This window comes from Dermochelys coriacea, chromosome 11 (genome assembly GCF_009764565.3).
Source record: "Dermochelys coriacea isolate rDerCor1 chromosome 11, rDerCor1.pri.v4, whole genome shotgun sequence".
NCBI classification, from domain to species: Eukaryota; Metazoa; Chordata; order Testudines; family Dermochelyidae; genus Dermochelys; species Dermochelys coriacea.
In genome coordinates this window covers 38,899,040-38,917,626 of record NC_050078.2, presented here as the reverse complement: position 1 = coordinate 38,917,626, position 18,587 = coordinate 38,899,040, and the positions used below count along the sequence as shown (strand labels likewise).

The window sequence follows — 18,587 nt, the reverse complement described above, 5'->3', positions numbered from 1 at the left end:
CCCTTATTACAAGGGACATTCCTTATTTTTTCATCTCTGTACAACAAGATTGGGAGTTGCTGAGTGCTGCAAAGAGCAGCAAGAAATACCCTGGTGAAGTATGTGAATACTGCTTATGAGAATACTACTACTACTTTCGGGAGGATGGGTAGGGCGGGAGTGCTAAGAAAACAGTCCCTTATTTTTGAAATACAATGTTGGTGACCCCACTTATGGATTTGTACAATGTCTAGAACAATGGGCCCCTGATTCTTGCTGGAAGTTTTGAGTACTGCTGTTACCAAGTAAAAATGAAAAACAACATTGGGGCTAAACAGGTGAATGTTTGGAATCTTTCTGAAAATTTGGAATTTAGATAGGTAGAAATGCTGCAAACCAAAAACACAACCACAAGTTACCGCAAGTCTTGAAGCCTACATCGTTAGGTGATATTTGTGATTTTTGATACCCGATTTAAAAAAATACTATATATCATGACAATGGATTTATGTTAAAAAGTATTAAGAAGACAGATGAGGCATTAGAAAATGGTTGCTCTGAAATTGGCAATGAGCTCTAAACATAATTTTGCTCTCACTCAAACAGCTGTGAAATCCCCAGGGCTCTCTTATTGTAGCCTGATGCTTACTTACATTCTTCTTAAAAAAAAAAAGTACTTGTGGCACCTTAAAGACTAAAATTTATTTGAGCATAAGCTTTCGTGAGCTACAACTCACTTCATCGGACACAAGCAGTGTAAAATACAGTGGGGAGATTTATATACACAGAGAACATGAAACAATGGGAGTTACCAACACACTGTAACAAGAGTGATCAGGTAAGGTGAGCTATTACCAGCAGAAGAGCGGGGGATGGGGGGGAACAACCTTTTATAGTGATACTCAAGGTGGCCATTTCCAGCCGTTGACAAGAACGTCTGAGGAACAGTGGAACTAATGACGTAGTTAATAACTTAGGCTTGAATAAAGACTGGAGTGGATGTGTCATTTCACAAAGTAAAACTATTTCTCCATGTTTATTTCTCCTCCCCCCCCACTGTTCCTCACACATTCTTGTCAACGGCTGGAAATGGCCCACCTTGATTATCACTACAAAAGATTTCCCTGTCCCTGCCCCTCCGCTCTCCTGCTGGTAATAGCTCATGTTACCTGATCACTCTTGTTACAGTGTGTATGGTAACACCCATTGTTTCATGTTCTCTGTGTATATAAATCTCCCCACTGTATTTTCCACTGCATGCGTCCGACGAAGTGAGCTGTAGCTCACGATGCTCAAATAAATTTGTTAGTCTCTAAGGTGCCACAAGTACTCTTTTTCTTTTTGCGGATACAGACTAACACGGCTGCTACTCTGAAACCTTACATTCTTCTGTAATCTTGCAAGCACGATACTCTTATGACATAAATGCCAACTAGTATTGCATAAAAATACATCTCCATGAAGCTGAACTTTCCCAAACAGTTGCCAATGCCAACTCCTAACCACATATGCACAGTGACATTTTTCTCTAATGAGCTCTCTAATTAACAATATTATTTAAAATTTAATAGATATTGATTAACTGATGCTCCCAACACCTCTGAGTGGTAGGTAAGTATTATTAGCTCTCTGAATACATCTACACAACAATTAAACACCTGAGCCTGGCCCGCGTCAGCTGACTTGGCCTCACGGGGCTTGGGCTGCAAGGTTGTAAAATTGCTATGTAAATGTTCAGCCTCAAGCTGGAACCTGAGCTCTGGGACCTCATGAATGGGGTGTGCTTTCAAGGCTGGGTTTCCCACACTTCGAATACGAGGAGGTATCTCCTCCCACCATGTGTGCATTTCATGCACGGTTCGGGGAGATTTTTGTCCCCAGACAAACTATCTTTTTGCCAGTTATTGCTGATGCACTTTTGTCCTCACCCGGAGGGACGGGTATATTTCCTTCTGTGAGGATGTCGCTCATGTTGCTCCTCTATGACTCAGACAACAGGGAGAGCGAAATGGTGTTTGTTGGGTAGTCTGATAAAGCTAATCAACATTTGCATAAAACAGGGGTTTGCATAATAAAAACAACTTCTCACTGAGGTTGTATATTTATTTCTGTATAACAGGATGACTTACCTGATATGGGTATCCATTCCAGCACTGCCTTGTGTTCCAGAGCCAGGGAGTCTTAAAGAAACAAAACAAAGGGGCATGTTAGCAGTTGTGAAATGAAACAATGCAGTCCTTGGCAGTTAAGATGTAAATGGTTAATATTTTTCAGGGACTAAATCCTGAGAGCTGCTGAGCATTTGTATGTCTTCCCACTGGAGTCAATCAGCACAGAGTGAGCGCTAGACCCCACAAAGTTGTGTGTCCCTATTAGAACAACCCACTGTGACATTCTGTACCTTGTGGGAACACCCTACACCGACAAGTTCATCCTTATAAAATGATTGTTTGGTATCCAATGCAAAGTTTGTCATGTCGGATGTCTTCGGAAGGCTCATGATGCACTGAGCATTGTTGTTATAGTAATGTTATAGGTTATAATTTCATGTATATAGTTATAAGGCTGAAAAATGTATTCTCATGGCTTAAAGCAAGCCCAGACAAAATCTCTCCAAAAGCAGAGGGGCAGTTCACACCGCATCAGGTATGTATGGGACAACCTCACAGGAAAAAAGGACACTGGCATAGGCAACAGCAAAGGATCTGTTGGACCAGGGGTTCTCAAACTGGGGGTCGGGAGCTGTCAGCCTCCACCCCAAACCCCGCTTCACCTCCAGCATTTATAATAGTGTTAAATATTTTTAAAGTGTTTTTAATTTATAAGGGGAGTCGCACTCAGAGGCTTGCTGCGTGAAAGGGATCACCACTACAAAAGTTTGAGAATCACTGTGTTGGACTCGCAGTGAGCCACTCCCCTTCTTTTGGTCAGTTTTGGACTGCGATCAGGTAATGCTCACCTGACTCTGAAAGGGGCGGGAGAGGGGTGCAAAGCCAAGAGGGAAGAAAGGACATGATAAAAGGGAGAGATGTTTGCCATGCTCTTCTTCTCTCTTCCACCTACATCTACAGACACCAAACCAAGCGACTGAAGCGCTGATCAAAAGGGGAGAGCCTGGCTGAAGGGCAACCAGCCAGCCTGTGGTGAGAAGCATCTAAGTTTCTAAGGGCATTGAAAGTGTTAAGATCAGCTTAGAATATGTTTTGCTTTTATTTCATTTGACCAAATCTGACTTGTTATGCTTTGACTTACAATCACTTAAAATTTATCTTTGCAGTTAATAAATCTGTTTGATTATTCAACCTGAAGCAGTGTGTTTGGTTTGAAGCGTCAGAGACTCCCCTTGAGATAATAGGCCTGGTACATATCAATTTCTCTGTTAAACTGACAAACTCATATAAGCTTGCAGCATCCTACAGCATAACCGGCCACTGCAAGATGGAGGTTCCTAGGGTTGTGTCTGGGGCAGAGATATTGGCTAGTGTCATTTGGTTGCACAATCCAAGGAGCGGCTTACATGCCACGGGTTGTGCATGAACAGCCCAGGAGTGGGGTTTTCACAGCAGAGTAGGGTAAGGCTGGCTCCCAGAGTCAAGGATTGGAGTGACCTAGCAGATCACCGGTCCAGATAACACCAGAGGGGATCATCATACCCACTCATTCATAAAGAGTTTGACTTGTTCATGTAGGATTTTGGGGCACTATGTTCTACAAAACAACACACTGTACTTCAGTCATTCTTACAGCTTGTGCACAAGTGGCAAAATCTTGTGTCTCACTCTCAGCATCATAGCTAATAAATAATACCTCACTCTTACACAGCATTTTTCATCAGTAGCTCTCAAAGTGCTTTACAAAGGAGATCAATATAATTACCCTCATTTTACAATGGGGAAACTGAGGCATGGGGAGGTGCAGTGAGTTCCCTAGAGTTACCCAACAGGTCAGCGACAGAGCCAGGAATAGAAGCCAAGTCTCCTGAATCTCACTCCAGTACTCTATTGACAAAGACACACTGTCTAATGGCCCAGTTGGCCTCAGACTGTCAAAATGTTTAGTCAGAATTACTGCTGCATAGGTTGCTGTTCAGTCCAATCCCAGTTAACCCCAGGAAAGTGGATTATTTCCTCCATCTCCACCCTGACTGTTCTGCCACCTCATGGAGATCAAATCAAGTCCCTACATGCCTGGTTTTGGTTATCACTGTCCCAAAGGATAGAGGTTGCCATCATACCACATATTCTGCTTGCAGTGATCTCCTAAAGCAAAATGAATGCTGAGGGAGAGAAACTCACTGTAGTGTGTAAAATATCAGCTGAATTTTCCATTCAAAAAGGTCAATCCAAAGAAGTCAGAAAGATGTGACAAGAAGGTTCTTGTGGAGATGCATCACTGCTGTCCTTAATTTGCTTTCCAGCTATTTGCACAAGATTTATGTAGCTATTTATCCCTCAATTTTTCATGAAAGAATAGAACAGGGAAGTTTCCTTAAATGTCAGTAAATCTATTCTTTCAGCAGGTTTATTCCTTAGTTCAGTTCAGAAGGGATTTCAGTGTGTTGCAGCACAGACAAAAATAGCAGCAAAAGCCTGATCATCTTAAATTTATTACCAGCTAGTGGAAGAATTTTTCCTCTCTTGAAGAGGTTGTTTAAACTGGTATCCCAAAGAGTCGCACCCTGCCTTTCTGCTTCCTTAACGTCTAGTATGGTATACCTATGATTTGCAAAATACATGGCAAAACATCAACTTCCAATTTTTTCACACCACACACCAGAAAGAAGGATGTGCTATCAGTTGTCCTGGAACCAGTGACCTCCCAAAACAGCAACTTTTGGGGGGCTAGAGTAGCATTTTGTAGATAGTATGGGCGCAAGAATGCATAGTGTCCCAACATGCTACTGTAACTCAAAATTAAGAGTCACTGGCACTGCTTCCCTACAGAAGAAATTTCAAGATGGCAGCCAACAGTGCCTGTAAAGGAAAACTAAGCTGGTGAAGCAATTCTATACAACAAAATGGCAGGTGAGTCCGTCAGAGCCCCTTTTCCAGCAAGAACATTATCTCTGGGTTGCAGAAAACCCGATAAGCACCAAATATTCAGCTCTAGATTTCTTACCCACATATACAGCCTGGAGTTCAGAGACCAGACTTCTCCCCTGTTGTCCCTCCATTTCTGGAATTCCTGCTTTTTGGGCCATAAATGGAGCACCTATGAGCATAAGTGCCAGTAACTTATTGTTTGTCAGGGACAAGGTATCTGTACCCCTTGGCAGAGACATTAGGAACAGATATTTATTTTAAAAATCCTACTTGAACATTGATGCTGATTTCAGATAGCTTCTTCCCAAGTATCATGGTCCTAATTGTAGAGCCTGAAGCTGCAATCTTAGAATCACTCAGAGCAAAAGTTTCCAAGCTCTAGTCAAAATATATTAAATACACTTTGAAATGGGCAGCAGGTGTTGACTTGCTTTTGTAAGAGAAAAAGGACACTAACAAGGGTCATAGGACTAGAGAGAGCCTAGAATCAATACTAATTATAGAAGAGCTAGAAATGTAAAACTGTCAGCTTAGTTAGCAGAACAGTATCATTTTTTACTCTGTGCAACAATCAGAGCAGCGTAGGAGTTTGAGGGCTGAGTCACTTATTACTACAGAGTCTCCTGATGCAGAAGTGAGTTTATTTACCAGACACTGTATTTGTTTCAAGTATCCTTATTCCACCCAGTGAGCAATATACAATGTATTAGGCTGCTTTAAAATAAACAGCTGAGTTTTAATCCCTTAGTGTCAGTGGATTCCTTTTTCATGCTAGCTCATTGTGCGGACATTTCAACCAAGTCTTAACAATAGCAATTTCTAAAACTTACAAGCCTATGTACAAAACCTACCTTCTTAGCCTTTACCATGAAAGGTAGCATGTCCTATAGTAGATAGGAACTACTGTAGGAATTGGGAGACCGACCTAGGTTCTGTTTCTGGCTCTGCTTGCTGTCACACTGACTTGCTGTGTGACCTTGGGCAAGTTACTTCACCTCTTTCCACTCCTACCTTTTGTTCTATTGTCTTTAGACCATGAGCTCTTCAGGACAGGGGCTGTCTCTAAGTGTGTGTATAGTGCCTAGCACAATGGGGACCTGATCTCTGTTGGGACTCGAGGCACTATGGTAACATAAATAATAAATGTCTGATAATAATTGAAAAACTATTTCTACTTTATTTGCCTACAAAAATCTGCTTCCCCCAACCTAGGGGAAGAGAAGATTTTTCAAGATTAAAGAAACACTGTTGCCAGTGAAGAGATTCAGCTATTAGGTTTTGACAATGGTTTGATTTGGGAAATATTTTTTTCTAATATAGAGTAAATGTGCATTTCTCTCCAACCCCACCCCGGTTCTCGGCCCCTCAGGTGATCTCTCCAGCCTTAGGGAGCTCTCCATTTTTCTACACTTCTCATGCTGAAAGCCTTGCATTGTAGTCACGCAAACAGATAAAGGGATTCCCTTAAAAAGTAATCAGCACAGTTTCTTAGTCAAGCGCAGAGGTTTATGTTGAGTAAAATGAGGTTTTCATTCCCTCCGAGGTAGCTGAGTGAATTGCATTCCATTGGACAGCTGTGACAAGAGATTATGGGTGAAATCCTGGTTGGTCTCACTGAAGTCAGAGTCTTGCCATTTGACTTCAATGGGCCAGGATTTCAGCTCAGGAAAGGAAACAGAATTCAGGCCTCCTGCACAAACCTACAATGCATTAGACTGTGATGTCAATTTACAATGGTGCTTCCACACAAAAGTTGCAAAAGTTACTGTACCAGCTAGTTGTATTGTTTGGTATTCATCCAGGTATTTAAAAAACAAGACAAAATAAAAACAAATAAATACAAAAATCTTTCCCTTCTTTCCACTGTTGTGTTACTAAATTGAATTTTATTGTAAATCAAAATTACCAAAGAGGGCAAGCACACATCCCACTCAATCCATCACACATCCTCTCCCGTTGAACACTCAGTGTTTACACAAAGAAGGATTAAGACACAATCTAAGAAACTCGACTGCATTGCCAATCTAAATTGATTTGCCAAGATTTCCTTTGTACATAAACAGGAAGGGTTTTTTGGAGGTACTTGTACTTCATGAAGCACAACTTCAACTTGGGTTTCGGTAGCTCTTGTACAGCACGAAGCACATTTCTAAAGCTGAAGTACCCATCCACAGGGCTTTACACAAGCATGTGGATGGGCCGTGGGTCAATAGGCTGTATTCAGTTCCTTTACAGAAGCTGAGCTGCTTTACATCCAAATGTAATGAGGGCACAAACATTTTAGTTAATAGGCCTCTTGGATTAGGACACATGCACCCTTAGAGCAATAGGCATATCCACTAAAATGAGATTTGTTCAGATGAATCCTTTAGGCAACACTGAGTCATGACACACATTATCTTAATTTCACTGTTAGTCAGAGCACTCCAGCTCTGACAAAAGCATAGCTGTGCAATGCAGTGAGTGGGCATTAAGCCAAATAAAGTGGACACTAACTAGAACATTATTCTGGGGTTTAAAGCAGATGAGAACCAGGCTCCTACTATCTTTAATGATTCTCATCACAAAAAGGATTTGCACTACATGGATGGACAGTATAAATGCTCTTAATAATATATTCCCATTTCCAAGTTATGTGAAGAGTTCTAATTAGCTTCTAACTCAAATCTGTCATATAAGAGAGTGTATCCACAGTACCTATATGTTGATGGCGATATTACTTGGCTATTGAAGACAATTTCTAAGTTTAATTTCGTTTACTTTATGTTGAAATTAAAAAATAAAAGTAACAAATATATACAGAAGGAACAAGGATTCCAGAAGCTGATATGAGGAATCCTTAGCACAGCTAAAGAGTTATACCCGCAGGTCTTTAAGTGATAACTGCATGGAGTTCCTAAAATACAGTACATCTTGAAGCTTTAAAAGTAAAAGTTCAAACTTCCTCTTCTCTCTGTTAACAAGAATCATTTCACACAAGCAGTTTACAAGGTTCAAATGACTCAATCTTATTGTACCTCTGTCTCTTCCAGCTGACCTACATAGAAATCCTTAATGGTGAGGAACTAACACATGTCCAATTTGCCTGCCTATTGGAACGGAACACTGAGGGGTTTTTTTTGCCAATAGAAGATGTTCAGATGGGAGTTTGAGTTCTTGTGGACATAAGAGTTTTAATCTCCAATGTTTTGAAGCCTTTAGTACTTGCCCATTCTCCCTTCTCCTACTCACTAGCCAGCAAAACTTACTGGGCATGAGGGGCTGAGGTGAGGGTGGAGCCAGGGCTTTACTCATCTGCTCCTCTGGGGGAGTGGGAGCATCAGGCACATAGCCTCTGCTCTCCCCTTCGTGCCTAGAATCACAATCCAAAGTGTAAGGAGGCTGCCCAGAGGGCCCCCTTGTTTGACCGTTAGATGCAGCCACAATGAAGACTTTAATAAGATAAACTGTTTACTGGGCTGGGCAAGTGTATAGAACACAGATAAATGAGAGAAGTTCTTTGGAAATGCAGAACATTTGTTAATGATACATAGAATTAAAGCATGTCTGTCTTATAGCTGCCTAAATTAAAGCCATTCAAATATCATCAACCCATTCATTTAGGCTAATTCCTACCTTTAGCCAAGTCTGAAAGCAATGACTGCCTTTCACATCAAACTCAACTAGATGTAAGAGATACTTCACCTATTTTCTCACTACCTAAATTATATAGGTGCTGGCAAAATATTCACATTTATTTTTTTTCAAATATTTTGACACATCTTTAGCATTTCTCTAAAGAAACCTTGTTATGGTATTTGCCAATGCAGAGGTTTGCATTCCATTAAACTTTGAGTACTAAATAAAATAAGTTACATTAGACAACACTCAAGGCCTGATCACGAAGCCCGAAAACTCATCACAAGTTGACAGTGTAAAATACGTATGGTTTCTGCATCTCAGTGAATGACCCAGCACAGAACACGTGCACCCTTCTGAGCCCCACAGACCCTCAAAGGCCATGGTTGCAGGCAGCCAGAGTCCTAAATAGAAACAAATGCCCTCTTGCAGCCTTTGCTCCCCAGCTCCCTGGACTGGCTTGGAGAATATCTCTACCTCAAATCACTGTTAAGGAAGTGGTTGGACAAATTAGCCCTTTGTTTTCCTTGGGTTAGAGGCCCAGTCCTTTGAAACTCGGAGAGCTATTATGCCAACCACCCCATTAAGGAGAGGTAAAAATCACTGGATGGCAGAATAATTACCCTCACTGAATTACACAGCACTGTGCCAAAGATGAACCCACTAAGTGATCCTGTTTAACAGACTCAAAGGAGTTTTCCCAGGACAATCCAACCACCATATAAGGTAAAACATTGGGGAGGAGTCACGGGGAAAAGGATACTGTAGAATGCTGAATCAAGAATTCTACAGAATCTGTAGAAATGAGATTTGCCACTCAAGTGATTATCCTTCATGCCTGCTTAGTTGTTGAAGCTCCTGGGGTTTTATGGGCCACCCAGAGGTGAAATTTAGCTGAACTGAGCCCCATTAATGAGCAATCCTCTTTTATCATGTAAATAAAAAGCCAATATACTATAGCAAAACACACACTGTGCTGTGCAATTGACCCATCCACCTTTAACTATGCTGTAATTTCCTAGGCTGATGTCCTGATAAAAGATGCCGACTTCAGCGGGCTCTTTCTACAGTCCATATCACTGGAAGATGGGTGCCTTTCACCAGGGGTGGGAAAACTTTTTGGCCTGAGGGCCACATCTGGGTGGAAAAATTGCATGCAGGGTCATGAATGTAAGGCTGGGGCAGGAGTGCGGGGTGTGGGCGGGGGTGTGGTGTGCAGGAAGGGGCTCAAGGCTAGGGGTTGGGGTGCAGGAGGAGGTGCAGAGAGTGGAGTGGGTGCAGCAGGGTGCTCAGGGCGGGGGGTTCAGGTGCAGGAGGGGTGTGGCAGGGGTTTGGGGTACCAGAGGGATGCGGCAGGGGCTCAGGACAGGGGGTTGGATGCAATAGGGGTGTGGGGTGCAGCAGGAGGCTCAGGGAATGGGGTTGGGATGCAGAAGAGGTACGGGGTGCACCAGGGGGCTCAGGGGAAGGAGTTGGGGTGTGGGGTGCAGGAGGAGTGTGGGGTGTGGGCTCTGGCCCGGCACTGCTTACCTTGAGCAGCTCCAGGGTGGCAGCGGCGAACAGCAGGGCTAAGGCAGGCTGTACCACGTCCCTGCGGCCCCTGGGAGAGGGAGGGCAGAGAGCTCTGCGTGCTTCCCTTGCCTGCGGGGTAACTCCCCTGAAGCTCCCATTGGCCATGGTTCCCATCGTAGGGATGTGGTGCCAGCCGCTTCCAGGAGCGGCGAGGGGCCAGGGCAGGCAGGGAGCCTGCCTTAGCCCCGTGGTGCCACAGGGGTGACCATCCCGCGGGCTGGATCCAAAGCCCTGATGGGCTGGATCTGGCCTGTGGGCTGTACTTTGTCCACCCCTGTCTTACACTAATAAACTATGACAAAACACATGCATTAGGATGGGTAGTTCTGGACTGTAGTCTCTGTGCAATTGTTGGCAAATAGAAAATCAATCCCCTGCATGCCACATACAAGCAGATGCCCTGCCACAGAACAGTTGTACAATTTGTACAGAGCTGGTTGATACATTTTTGCTGATTTGGCAAAATATGCTGTTGTGTCAAAGCCAAAACATGTCTCAAAATCTGTCAGTTTCCACTAAACTTTCATCAGGGAAGTTTTTGGGTTCAGGGATAAAGCAAGAACCTCTATACTGGGTGGTTAGGACATGATGTGGGTTGTCCAGGTTCAAATCCCTGATTTGAAATGATCTGGCCCGGGATGAAAAACTCTGCGCTAAACCAAGTGGAGCAGGAACTTCAACCTGGGTCTCCCACATCCCAGGCCTGTGCCATAACCACCAGCTATTGAGTGCGTCTGATCCCCAATAAAAACAAAATTGTTATCCTCCAGTCAGCTCTAATTTTGTGGGCTTGGAATGGGGTGAGAGGGATATGAGAAAGTGAGAAAAAAATTCAGAAACTTTACTCTGACTAGGCTCCTTTTATCTCTTCTCCTTTTAAGGACATCTGACCTGTTTTCCCCTCCATATGCTAGCCCTAGCAGTAAGGGCCTTGATCAGACTGCCACTGTCTTACAGGTGCAGTTGCCCACTGAGTCCCTCTTTGTGATCCATCAAGGGCACCCATACTAGGCTCCCAGCTCCTCAGTCATCACCTCTCTTAGGCAGAGACCAGTGTCTCGCTCCTCGCTGACTGGGGTTTATCTAGGCTGTGCAGTTCCCTGCCTACACTGTGATATCTCTAGCAGGTCATAGTGCCTAAGCTGGCAAGTGTCTACATTTTAATTTCTCTTTGAAGGCTATGAACAACATAGTTGCCACCAGTTATGAGTTACCACATAGCTCTCTATAAGCAAGCACATTTATTCTTAAGGTGAAAGCATTACCAAGAAAACATATAGAAACAATAAAAGGGCCTATATGCATGCTTAAAGCTTACCTGTAGTCACTCATCAGTCTTATAGGGCCTCAGTAGGTCAATACTTTCAACTATTCCCAGGAAGGATTGGGGCCCCCTTAGGACAGAATATCCTGTATGTTTGCTGGATAGCAACCCGAGAAAGCAGAAAGAAAGCAGCCCGAGTCAGTCCTTTGTCTGTTGGTTTGTGAAGAATCTAGTTTGAACCAGTTTTTGTGAGCATTCCCAATTGTTGGTACCTCTCTGGATGTGTTATACCCGAGTGAATTTGCCTAATCTCCCCCTACTATTCTTAGTACCTGGAGGGTTGTGGTCACCTTTCCGCAGGGAATTACATATAATCCCTGACCCACAAACTTAATACAGTAACACCTCCCAAAAGATATTGCAGGGAATTGCTGTCTGTCACCCAGGGTTCAAGGGGGTGGACCAGATTCCGATATCCATACACATGCTGAATAATACATCCCTCCCTGAACAGTGCCACTGACCCCAGTGGGACTAGCCGTGGAGTAAGGTGCAACTCACCCAGAGTAGGGCTGGCAGAATCTGGCTCTAAGTTATCCAACCAAAACCAGACCAATAACACAACAAAACAAACTGGAAGGAGGATGCGGGGGGCAGAGGAGGGAAATGGCAAAGCTGAAACAAAAACAGCATAAGTGTAACATAAGTGTAACACTCAAGGTTTGGAATCAGTTTTTGCTGGGCATAAAGTGTCAGTTCTGCCAGCAGTTTTCTATGGATTTTTGCCTTAAATGGCATGAGAGCTCAAATGAAACTTAAGCTTTACCCCACCTTTAGTGCAGTGCCTAATCAGTGCAGCATGCATGACAACGAAGGATGATAAACAGCTGTTGCGTTTACTGTCATGTATTAAGGAACAATTCTCTTTTTCTCTCCTTATATAAAAATCTGTCTAAAACTTTGTCAAATATCTCTCTAAATCCATTAGATAAAAGAATTTTATTTTTTAAAGAACTTCTGAGACAGGGCAATGGTGGAGAATTTCAAAACTCTGCAGGAGAAATAATGTGAGAAGTCTGCATGTTAGCCAGGAGCCCTTGCCTGTTTTGCATACGTTGTCATAGAATCATAGAATATCAGGGTTGGAAGGGACCCCAGAAGGTCATCTAGTCCAACCCCCTGCTCAAAGCAGGACCAAGTCCCAGTTAAATCATCCTAGCCAGGGCTTTGTCAAGCCTGACCTTAAAAACCTCTAAGGAAGGAGATTCTACCACCTCCCTAGGTAACGCATTCCAGTGTTTCACCACCCTCTTAGTGAAAAAGTTTTTCCTAATATCCAATCTAAACCTCCCCCATTGCAACTTGAGACCATTACTCCTCGTTCTGTCATCTGCTACCATTGAGAACAGTCTAGAGCCATCCTCTTTGAAACCCCCTTTCAGGTAGTTGAAAGCAGCTATCAAATCCCCCCTCATTCTTCTCTTCTGCAGACTAAACAATCCCAGCTCCCTCAGCCTCTCCTCATAAGTCATGTGCTCTAGACCCCTAATCATTTTTGTTGCCCTTCGCTGTACTCTTTCCAATTTATCCACATCCTTCTTGTAGTGTGGGGCCCAAAACTGGACACAGTACTCCAGATGAGGCCTCACCAGTGTCGAATAGAGGGGAACGATCACGTCCCTCGATCTGCTCGCTATGCCATACTTATACATCCCAAAATGCCATTGGCCTTCTTGGCAACAAGGGCACACTGCTGACTCATATCCAGCTTCTCGTCCACTGTCACCCCTAGGTCCTTTTCCGCAGAACTGCTGCCGAGCCATTCGGTCCCTAGTCTGTAGCGGTGCATTGGATTCTTCCATCCTAAGTGCAGGGTCCTGCACTTATCCTTATTGAACCTCATTAGATTTCTTTTGGCCCAATCTTCCAATTTGTCTAGGTCCTTCTGTATCCTATCCCTCCCCTCCAGCGTATCTACCACTCCTCCCAGTTTAGTATCATCCGCAAATTTGCTGAGAGTGCAATCCACACCATCCTCCAGATCATTTATGAAGATATTGAACAAAACGGGCCCCAGGACCGACCCCTGGGGCACTCCACTTGACACCGGCTGCCAACTAGACATGGAGCCATTGATCACTACCCGTTGAGCCCGACAATCTAGCCAGCTTTCTACCCACCTTATAGTGCATTCATCCAGCCCATACTTCCTTAACTTGCTGACAAGAATGCTGTGGGAGACCGTGTCAAAAGCTTTGCTACAGTCAAGAAACAATACATCCACTGCTTTCCCTTCATCCACAGAACCAGTAATCTCATCATAAAAGGCGATTAGATTAGTCAGGCATGACCTTCCCTTGGTGAATCCATGCTGACTGTTCCTGATCACTTTCCTCTCCTCTAAGTGCTTCAGGATTGATTCTTTGAGGACCTGCTCCATGATTTTTCCAGGGACTGAGGTGAGGCTGACCGGCCTGTAGTTCCCAGGATCCTCCTTCTTCCCTTTTTTAAAGATGGGCACTACATTAGCCTTTTTCCAGTCATCCGGGACTTCCCCCGTTCGCCACGAGTTTTCAAAGATAATGGCCAAGGGCTCTGCAATCACAGCCGCCAATTCCCTCAGCACTCTCGGATGCAATTCGTCCGGCCCCATGGACTTGTGCACGTCCAGCTTTTCTAAATAGTCCCTAACCACCTCTATCTCTACAGAGGGCTGGCCATCTCTTCCCCATTTTGTGATGCCCAGCACAGCAGTCTGGGAGCTGACCTTGTTAGTGAAAACAGAGGCAAAAAAAGCATTGAGTACATTAGCTTTTTCCATATCCTCTGTCACTAGCTTGCCTCCCTCATTCAGTAAGGGGCCCACATTTTCCTTGGCTTTCTTCTTGTTGCCAACATACCTGAAGAAACCCTTCTTGTTACTCTTGACATCTCTTGCTAGCTGCAGCTCCAGGTGCGATTTGGCCCTCCTGATATCTTTCCTACATGCCCGAGCAATATTTTTATACTCTTCCCTGGTCATATGTCCAACCTTCCACTTCTTGTAAGCTTCTTTTTTATGTTTAAGATCCGCTAGGATTTCACCATTAAGCCAAGCTGGTCGCCTGCCATATTTACTATTCTTTCGACTCATCGGGATGGTTTGTCCCTGTAACCTCAACAGGGATTCCTTGAAATACAGCCAGCTCTCCTGGACTCCCTTCCCTTTCATGTTAGTCCCCCAGGGGATCCTGGCCATCTGTTCCCTGAGGGAGTCAAAGTCTGCTTTCCTGAAGTCCAGGGTCCGTATCCTGCTGCTTACCTTTCTTCCCTGCGTCAGGATCCTGAACTCAACCAACTCATGGTCACTGCCTCCCAGATTCCCATCCACTTTTGCTTCCCCCACTAATTCTACCCGGTTTGTGAGCAGCAGGTCAAGAAAAGCGCTCCCCCTAGTTGGCTCCCCTAGCACTTGCACCAGGAAATTGTCCCCTACGCTTTCCAAAAACTTCCTGGATTGTCTATGCACCGCTGTATTGCTCTCCCAGCAGATATCAGGAAAATTAAAGTCACCCATGAGAATCAGGGCATGCGATCTAGTAGCTTCCGTGAGTTGCCGGAAGAAAGCCTCATCCACCTCATCCCCCTGGTCCGGTGGTCTATAGCAGACTCCCACCATGACATCACTCTTGTTGCACACACTTCTAAACTTAATCCAGAGACACTCAGGTTTTTCCACAGTTTCGTACCGGAGCTCTGAGCAGTCATACTGCTCCCTTACATACAGTGCTACTCCCCCACCTTTTCTGCCCTGCCTGTCCTTCCTGAACAGTTTATAACCATCCATGACTGTACTCCAGTCATGTGAGTTATCCCACCAAGTCTCTGTTATTCCAATCACGTCATAATTCCTTGACATCACCAGGACCTCCAGTTCTCCCTGCTTGTTTCCAAGGCTTTGTGCATTTGTATATAAGCACTTGAGATAACCTGTTGATCGCCCCTCATTCCCAGTATGAGGCAGGAGCCCTCCCCTCACAGACATTCCTGCCTGTGCTTCCTCCCGGTATCCCGCTTTCCCACTTACCTCAGGGCTTTGGTCTCCTTCCCCCGGTGAACCTAGTTTAAAGCCCTCCTCACTAGGTTAGCCAGCCTGCTGGCAAAGATGTTCTTCCCTCTCTTCGTAAGATGGAGCCCGTCTCTGCCCAGCACTCCTCCTTCATGGAACACCATCCCATGGTCAAAGAATCCAAAGCCTTCTCTCCGACACCACCTGCGTATCCATTCGTTGACCTCCACGATTGTCCTATCCAGTTATCTTTAGAACGAGACTCTAATTGGACCCAGGCTTCCAAAAGCCCCAAAACAATGAAATCTGCATGCTTCCCTCAAAGTATTGTTAACATATAGTATGTGAAAGAAAGGTCAAATTTTGATAGTAGAGAAAAAACTGTTATGCTGTACAAAACTTCACCTTACATTTGTATTCTATTCCCTAAGCAGTAAGTGGCCTAAGAGGTAGGGCTGAGTGGCTGTCTTACAGCTGAATGCTACTTTTGGAGCTTTTTAAAAAATAAATAAATAAAGAGAGAGTTAGGTTGCGGTTAATCATACAGTGAACCAAGTACAAGAGAGGAGTATTTTCCCGCCCTTCTGTACCTACAAGACCCAGAGTATATTGAACAAACAGATTCTCAAAGCTAGACATGCACATTTACTTATGCACATACATTTTCATGCAAACAATTGATGTGTGCATGCAGGCATATGCTTTCGCATGCAGCCACTAGGCAACTAACTGGACATGCACATCAGATCTTCTGAGTGTATAAACTGGACCGTGCAAATTTATGCAAACAAGTGCATAACTTTGAAAATCCGTTCCTCAGTTATTTGCAGAATGGACCCAATTATCTGCCCCAGCTTTCATTTTTGTGTACACACTTTTACTTGTACAACTATTTCCTCTCCCAAACCTCATTCATATAGTTATTTATGTGCACCACCCAGACACAGCTAGGAAACCAAATGCACAACTAGGACACACATGTATGGGTTCTGTAAGCACAAACTGGTTCATGCCCTATTCTGTAAGCACAATCAGATACATACATTAATGTGGACATGCAGACCTGAGACTGGCTGAAGTTTGTATGCTCCATACACTTGAAACAAACAGTATCTCAAAGACAGATTTACATTTTAAAGTTATCAAAGACAGTAGCCTCCTGTCAATGTGTGAAAACAGATCACTATTGAATGGCTGAACCACAAATGAGAGTCTCTTGAAGATCTGAATTGAAAGAAATCTTTGCTAAACATTCTGTTAGATAACTTCAATCCTCAAACTTGGCCAGATGTTTTATCATAAAGTATCAGAGTACAGTGTGTATTCAAAAGCTTATTGATAAGAAAAATCACAACTCTTGAAAGCAAATTCAATTTAGCCCATGAAAGCTTATGCCCAAATAAATTTGTTAGTCTTTAAGGTACCACAAGGATTCGTCATTATTCCCCCAATAAATTTTCAAAACAAAATAATACAGTGTTCTCTTCAAAAGCCTCATGTAAATCCCAGTCCTGGAGAAGCTTAAAATTACCCTCTGAAATCAGGAAACAATCAGTGGGACCTGGGGAGCCCTCAATGCCAACTGGCAGAGGCCCCACCATACTGTAACTCATATTAGGCCTGCCTCAGTACCCACAACACACTGTTGTCAGAATATGTACCTAAAAGGTGGCATGTAAGATATATGTAAACTGGTAACATGCTGGTACCAAAAATCATTGTGTGATGTACGTACAGTTTGTGTACAAAAAGAGAGTTATATATGTGTGTTAGAAATATGTTCTAAAATGTATATGGCATAAATCCAGGCTGCCCTAGACAAAGGAATGTGTATTTACTGGCTTGATTACTAGAAGAGGACAATGAAAGTGCATTTACATATACTGTAAACAAAGTGAAAGTGTAAACAAGCTGCAGCTTACAGAGCACATGAAGGAACAGAGTCTGCACCCCAGGAATCCTTCCTGGCTCTTGAGGCAGAGACAATGGACTTTGGGTAACATAAGGGGAGCAAACAGACAGACATTCTAGTTATCCATCATTTAGGGAACAAAGGAAACAGCATCCTTGGATTCTGTGAATGCTGAGTCCTCTGACCTGGAAATCTGGAGATGCTGGTAACTTGATGCGAGTAAGAAAACAGCTTAGGCAAAGATTGTAACTTGCTTGGATCAAGTTTTAGTCACTAACAAGTGTTTTTATTTTTATTTTTTGTTTGTAACCAGACCTGTCTCTTTTTCTCTTGCTTAGTATCACATAATCTCGGTTCTTTATTAAAAAGCTTGTTCTTGTTTTATTACAACACCATCTCAATACTGTGTATTAAAGTAAGTGAGAGTCTTCAGTTAACAGGCTGGCATGCATTGTGTTTCTTTGAAGACAGCAAATGTAATACTTTCTGTGAGCGTCCAATGGTACTCCTTCTCTGGGGAACTCGGGAACTGGGGTTCGTGGATTGTTACTGCAGGGCAAGGTTTAGATTGGCAGAGTCTTGAAGAGTTTGCTGGCAAAGTAGACAGGCTGGTGTGTCAAGGAGCTAACACACACTTCTGGAGCAGCTGAGCTCTTTCTCTTGCTGAGGCAAAGTGATAACACAGTGTCTCACAGTTCTGGGTGTCCTGAGCAGGACATCACAATCAGCCATCATTTTTAACAAACAACTTTATAAACAAGAAAAACAATTATACTTAGCATTTATAGAGAGATGTTTGTACAACACATTTGTCTGGAGTCTGACAAGGCATGAATTTTTGCTATCTGGGTTTACTACCAGGATTTGGATGGAGTTTACTGCATTGACCTTTTTCTGAGAGAGTCTTGGTAGTTTCTAGTCTAAGTACCACAGACATTTTCAGTATATTTTCACTAAAGTCAATATAATAAAACTTTTGGGCACAGTTTTATCCTCATTGCACTAATACATGTCTTGAGGCCAGAAGATGTTTCAGGGTTTAGGGCATACTGGGACACTAAGAGTGTCATGTGTGGTCTCTGCCTACGCCCGAGGAATCAAAGCTTGACCTCAGATACATAAGTGCAATTTTCACTCTTAGCTGCATCCCAG

At 43.5% G+C, this 18,587-nt stretch overlaps 1 protein-coding gene across 2 annotated transcripts in view; it reads right to left on the bottom strand.

Annotated features, from left to right (window-relative positions):
* CERS6 (ceramide synthase 6) overlaps positions 1–18,587 on the bottom strand; it is a 220,160-nt gene that overhangs the window by 44,191 nt on the left and 157,382 nt on the right. For both annotated transcript variants that reach the window (XM_038422621.2, XM_038422622.2), the window contains exon 5: positions 2,109–2,159. In XM_038422621.2, coding sequence (XP_038278549.1) covers positions 2,109–2,159 — 51 coding nt within the window. The remainder of the gene's footprint in view (positions 1–2,108; positions 2,160–18,587) is intronic.